Source organism: Thalia democratica, chromosome 2 (genome assembly GCF_965202585.1).
Source record: "Thalia democratica chromosome 2, ktThaDemo2.hap1.1, whole genome shotgun sequence".
NCBI classification, from domain to species: Eukaryota; Metazoa; Chordata; class Thaliacea; order Salpida; family Salpidae; genus Thalia; species Thalia democratica.
In genome coordinates, this window is record NC_139166.1 from 2,953,746 (window position 1) to 2,958,572 (window position 4,827).

General features: G+C 27.3%; 1 protein-coding gene across 1 annotated transcript; it reads right to left on the reverse strand.

Annotated features, from left to right (window-relative positions):
* Positions 1–839: 839 nt before the first annotated feature.
* On the reverse strand, positions 840–1,703 carry LOC145830257 (uncharacterized). Its single transcript, XM_082938202.1, has one exon. It carries the CDS (start codon positions 1,701–1,703, stop codon positions 840–842), a length of 864 nt encoding a protein of 287 aa, XP_082794328.1.
* Positions 1,704–4,827: the final 3,124 nt, after the last annotated feature.

Sequence of the window (4,827 nt, forward strand, 5' to 3'; positions counted from 1 at the left end):
ATTTTTTGACTTAAAGAGTGACAACCCTGTATTAATTAAAAGTTTTTTCGTTTAATTCAAAAAAGATATATATATGACTTTATGTACCAATTAATTGCTAATAACAAAACTTTTTTCATTTAAACGGTTTATTGAGCAATGCTTTCAAAATTTAACTAATTTCCTTGTCAAAACAAAATAAATACTCACAAAAACTAATTAATCAAACGCAATACGAGTAAACTAAAGAAGCAATCAATATAAAACTAATCAAATTAATCATAAAAACTAAAATAGATAATTAGAACAAAAATGGACTATTTAAAAATGTTAATTGTAATTCTAGATCCTTTATCAGGACCTAGATGTTGATTAAGTTTAGGTTTAAGTTTTTTAATCATAATAGCCTCTACTGCAAGTAAAATATTTCTATTTTACAAAATTTAATTACCTCAAAACAATTAAAAATATCATTATGATTCTGACAGATTCTACATTGTTCTATATGTGAAAAAACTGCGCTATTTGTAGGTTTTGTATGTTCTTTAATTCTGACGAACAGTTGTCGCTCCGTTTCTCCAATATATTGGGTATCCAGGTCACCTGGACATTGAAACTTATAAACGATGCAACTTCTGTAGAGTTTGTTGATCTTTTCTTTCAGTGAAAAATAGTTTCCAACTTTAGATGTTCTGAAAGCTACTTTGATGTTGATTCCAATTGTTTCCAAATTTTTTGTTATATTTTTGCTGAATTTTTCTGAAACCTTTTTTATATAAGGAACTGTTAGATACTGTTGTTTAGGAATTTGTTGCTTATCTTCTAATTTTTGAAGTTTTTCTATTTCATTGTTTATGAAGTTAATCGGATAGCCGTTTCTCAAAAGAAGATTCTTTATTCTGTTTGTTTCTATGTTCTGTAGTTCTTCTGACACTAATCTTGTTTCTGATGAACAACTGTCTAACCAAGTTTTTCTTCCATGACTTCGGGGTACAAGAGTGAAAATTTAATAGTACATCTGTGTTTGATGGTTTCTTGTAAATTGAGGTAGTAAATTTGTTCTCTTCCAGCTTAACACTTATGTCAAGAAAAGGAAGTTTACCTGATGTACATGTTTCCATTGTGAAAACAAGATCTTGATGTAGAGTATTTAATTTTTGATTGAATTCGTTTGCCATTTCTTCATTTGAAAAGATAGTAAAAATGTCGTCCACATATCTCGTGTACATTTTAGGTTGAATTTCATTTAGAAGACTTGTTTCTAATTTGCTAACGAACCAATTGGCCAAAAGGGGGGCCAAAGGCGATCCCATAGATAGTCCATCTATTTGTTTAAATACTTGATTATTAAAACAGAAGATGCTCTGTGAGCAAGTTTTCAGTATGTTCTTGAATACTTTTTTCGTTATTTTTGATTTTGTGAATACTGAAAGATTTTCTTTTGAGTATACATCGTCTGCTACCATGTTTATCGTTTCCTCTAATGGAACACTTGTATATAAACTTTTTATGTCAAAAGTTCTACAAACATCACCTTCTTTTGGCTTTATGGTTTTTAAAGAATCCATAAACTCAATATTTGAGTTTATTATCCATTTACTATTCAGTAAAGGTTTAAGTTGTATTTCTAACCATTTGCACAATCTATATTCAGGTGTGTCTATAGCAGATAGGACTGGTCGAAGTGGACAGCCAGTTTTATGATGTTTGGCCATTCCATACATTTTTCCTGGCTGACTACCTTTAGGAATTAGACTGAAGTAAACTTTTTCATCCACTTTTGGTTTAATATATTTATTGATGTAACTATATATACTTTTTTCTTTTTTATACCAAGGTGCTTTTTCATAACTGTGATTATTACCATTTAAGTTAAAATCAAGTTTTTTAAACTTTTTTGTATCATCTAGAATAACACTCATCTTCTTAATGTATTCAGTAGTATTTAATAAAACTATTCCATTTCCTTTGTCCAACTTGTAATTTCCTTTTAGTCATGGAAGAAAAACTTGGTTAGACAGTTGTTCATCAGAAACAAAAGATTAGTGTCAGAAGAACTACAGAACATAGAAACAAACAGAATAAAGAATCTTCTTTTGAGAAACGGCTATCCGATTAACTTCATAAACAATGAAATAGAAAAACTTCAAAAATTAGAAGATAAGCAACAAATTCCTAAACAACAGTATCTAACAGTTCCTTATATAAAAAAGGTTTCAGAAAAATTCAGCAAAAATATAACAAAAAATTTGGAAACAATTGGAATCAACATCAAAGTAGCTTTCAGAACATCTAAAGTTGGAAACTATTTTTCACTGAAAGAAAAGATCAACAAACTCTACAGAAGTTGCATCGTTTATAAGTTTCAATGTCCAGGTGACCTGGATACCCAATATATTGGAGAAACGGAGCGACAACTGTTCGTCAGAATTAAAGAACATACAAAACCTACAAATAGCGCAGTTTTTTCACATATAGAACAATGTAGAATCTGTCAGAATCATAATGATATTTTTAATTGTTTTGAGGTAATTAAATTTTGTAAAAATAGAAATATTTTACTTGCAGTAGAGGCTATTATGATTAAAAAACTTAAACCTAAACTTAATCAACATCTAGGTCCTGATAAAGGATCTAGAATTACAATTAACATTTTTAAATAGTCCATTTTTGTTCTAATTATCTATTTTAGTTTTTATGATTAATTTGATTAGTTTTATATTGATTGCTTCTTTAGTTTACTCGTATTGCGTTTGATTAATTAGTTTTTGTGAGTATTTATTTTGTTTTGACAAGGAAATTAGTTAAATTTTGAAAGCATTGCTCAATAAACCGTTTAAATGAAAAAAGTTTTGTTATTAGCAATTAATTGGTACATAAAGTCATGTAAACACCTTTCGCTATACTCTGTCTAGATATATATATATTAATAGATACCCACTTAGTATTTACTACTAAATATTTTAATAAATTATAAACAGGGTTGCCACACTTTCAGGATAACTCAGGATTTTTTTTAACTCAGGTTGACTCAGGATAGTTTTGTATTTTTATGAAGCACTCAGTATCGTTTGTTTTGATTAAAGAAAACCTCCAGACAGGTTTTTGTCCAGATTTTGAATGAGATTTAGTTTCAATATTATGTTCTTTAATGACCAATTTTGTTGAAGAACTTGAATTTGGTAATTTTTATAAATTGAAGAAAACATTTTAAAGGGTTTTAAAAAACTCTGGATGACCCAGGGCAGTTTTTTTCACTAAAAGAGTGGCAACCCTTTCTGTTATTATTCGAAAATAAAATTATGTTACCAATTAAGGCCAACTGTGTTGATTAAATTTTGCATTATTTTTTCTTTTAGTTCCCTTGAACTCTTTAATGTAATTTTTCTAAATAAATATTATACATAAATTGCAACACACTAAAACAAGCACCATGTACAATCATTTTTACATTATAACTTATATAACTCTATAAATGTAAACTTGCATTAGATCAACTTGCTATCTGGTTGACTGGTTTTATATTATTTATGTTCAAATAAGCATTAAAACTGATATTCCATTACAACATAATTTATCCAGAAACTTTTTAAAGTTTCAGTTTATATTTGAATACACCACATGTCAATTTATGAATAAATAAAAAACAAATGTTTATTAATATTACAGAAAGTTTTGTCAAAAAATTAATAAATGATAAAATTGAATATATTTCAAAGGTAATAAACTAAAAACTTAGCATCATATTTTATTGAGTAATTTTACTTAACTTAATAAATCTCTGCCAAAAGTTTACTAAAGTGATAAAATATTTTATGTTCAGTAGCTATCACGCTAGAAATTAAAATAAACATACTATTATAAGTCTTACTTTTTTTAAATTGATTAAAAATTTCAGCAAAAAAAAACCTTACACATAACAGGGCTGCCACAAAGTCAGGAAATACTAAACATAAGACAAAAGTCAGGAAATTTGACAAAATTTGAAAAATATCAGATTTTTGCATTTCAAACTTACAAAATTCCTTATTTTCCAAAGCCTCTGAATAGTAAAAGATTAATTGAAAGCCCTTTAAACTGGCTAAAATTGCAAAATTTTCTATAAATTTACAAAGTTACTTAACTTCCAATGCCTTTATCTGGTAAATATTAATAAAATATCATTCAAAAACTGCAAAATTTTTCTTTTAACATATTGAACAACTACCCTTTACTTTAACAAGCAACTTTTGTATCCCTTTTTAATATTGATGATTTTAGCATTTGTGTTAGGAAATGCTAAAATGTTATTCTTTTTTCAGACAAGTTGTGTTTATGAATTAGAAAATACAAGTGTTTTGCTGATAGAGCTGTTTATTGCAAATACATGAATCATACACAGATGGTTCAAGTGATGTAATGAAAGTTAGATGATTGAATTCAGCAAAAAAACTGTTGTTTTAAGCTTCATAAAAATAAGATTCAAAGCTTTATATAGTTTGAAGTTTTTGATTAGTATTGTAGTGTAAGTTTAAATTAAGAGGTTGATTTAGAAAAGTCAGGAAAATTTTAGTAGAAATTAAAGAAACTTTTCTCAGCTTGATCTGTGGCAACCCTGATTTAGGCAACACAAATAATTTTTATTATACAATATATTAAGGCTATCAGGAGAAGTGGGGAAATCACTATTTAACTACATGATTTTATTTTGTGAAGTTTTAACTAAACTTGAACTTGCTTTGCACAGATGTTAGATATTCAAAATATTTTTTTAGATAAAGCTAAAGAATGCAAAAAGTTCCTTATGGAAGGAAAAACTGGAATATTGAATAAAAAAGAACACAATTATTTGTTTATGGAAGTAAAAAC

Bases quoted from the DNA above. Each gene is read 5' to 3' on its own strand.
- LOC145830257 (XM_082938202.1), bottom strand. From the start codon at position 1,703: ATGTATGGAATGGCCAAACATCATAAAACTGGCTGTCCACTTCGACCA.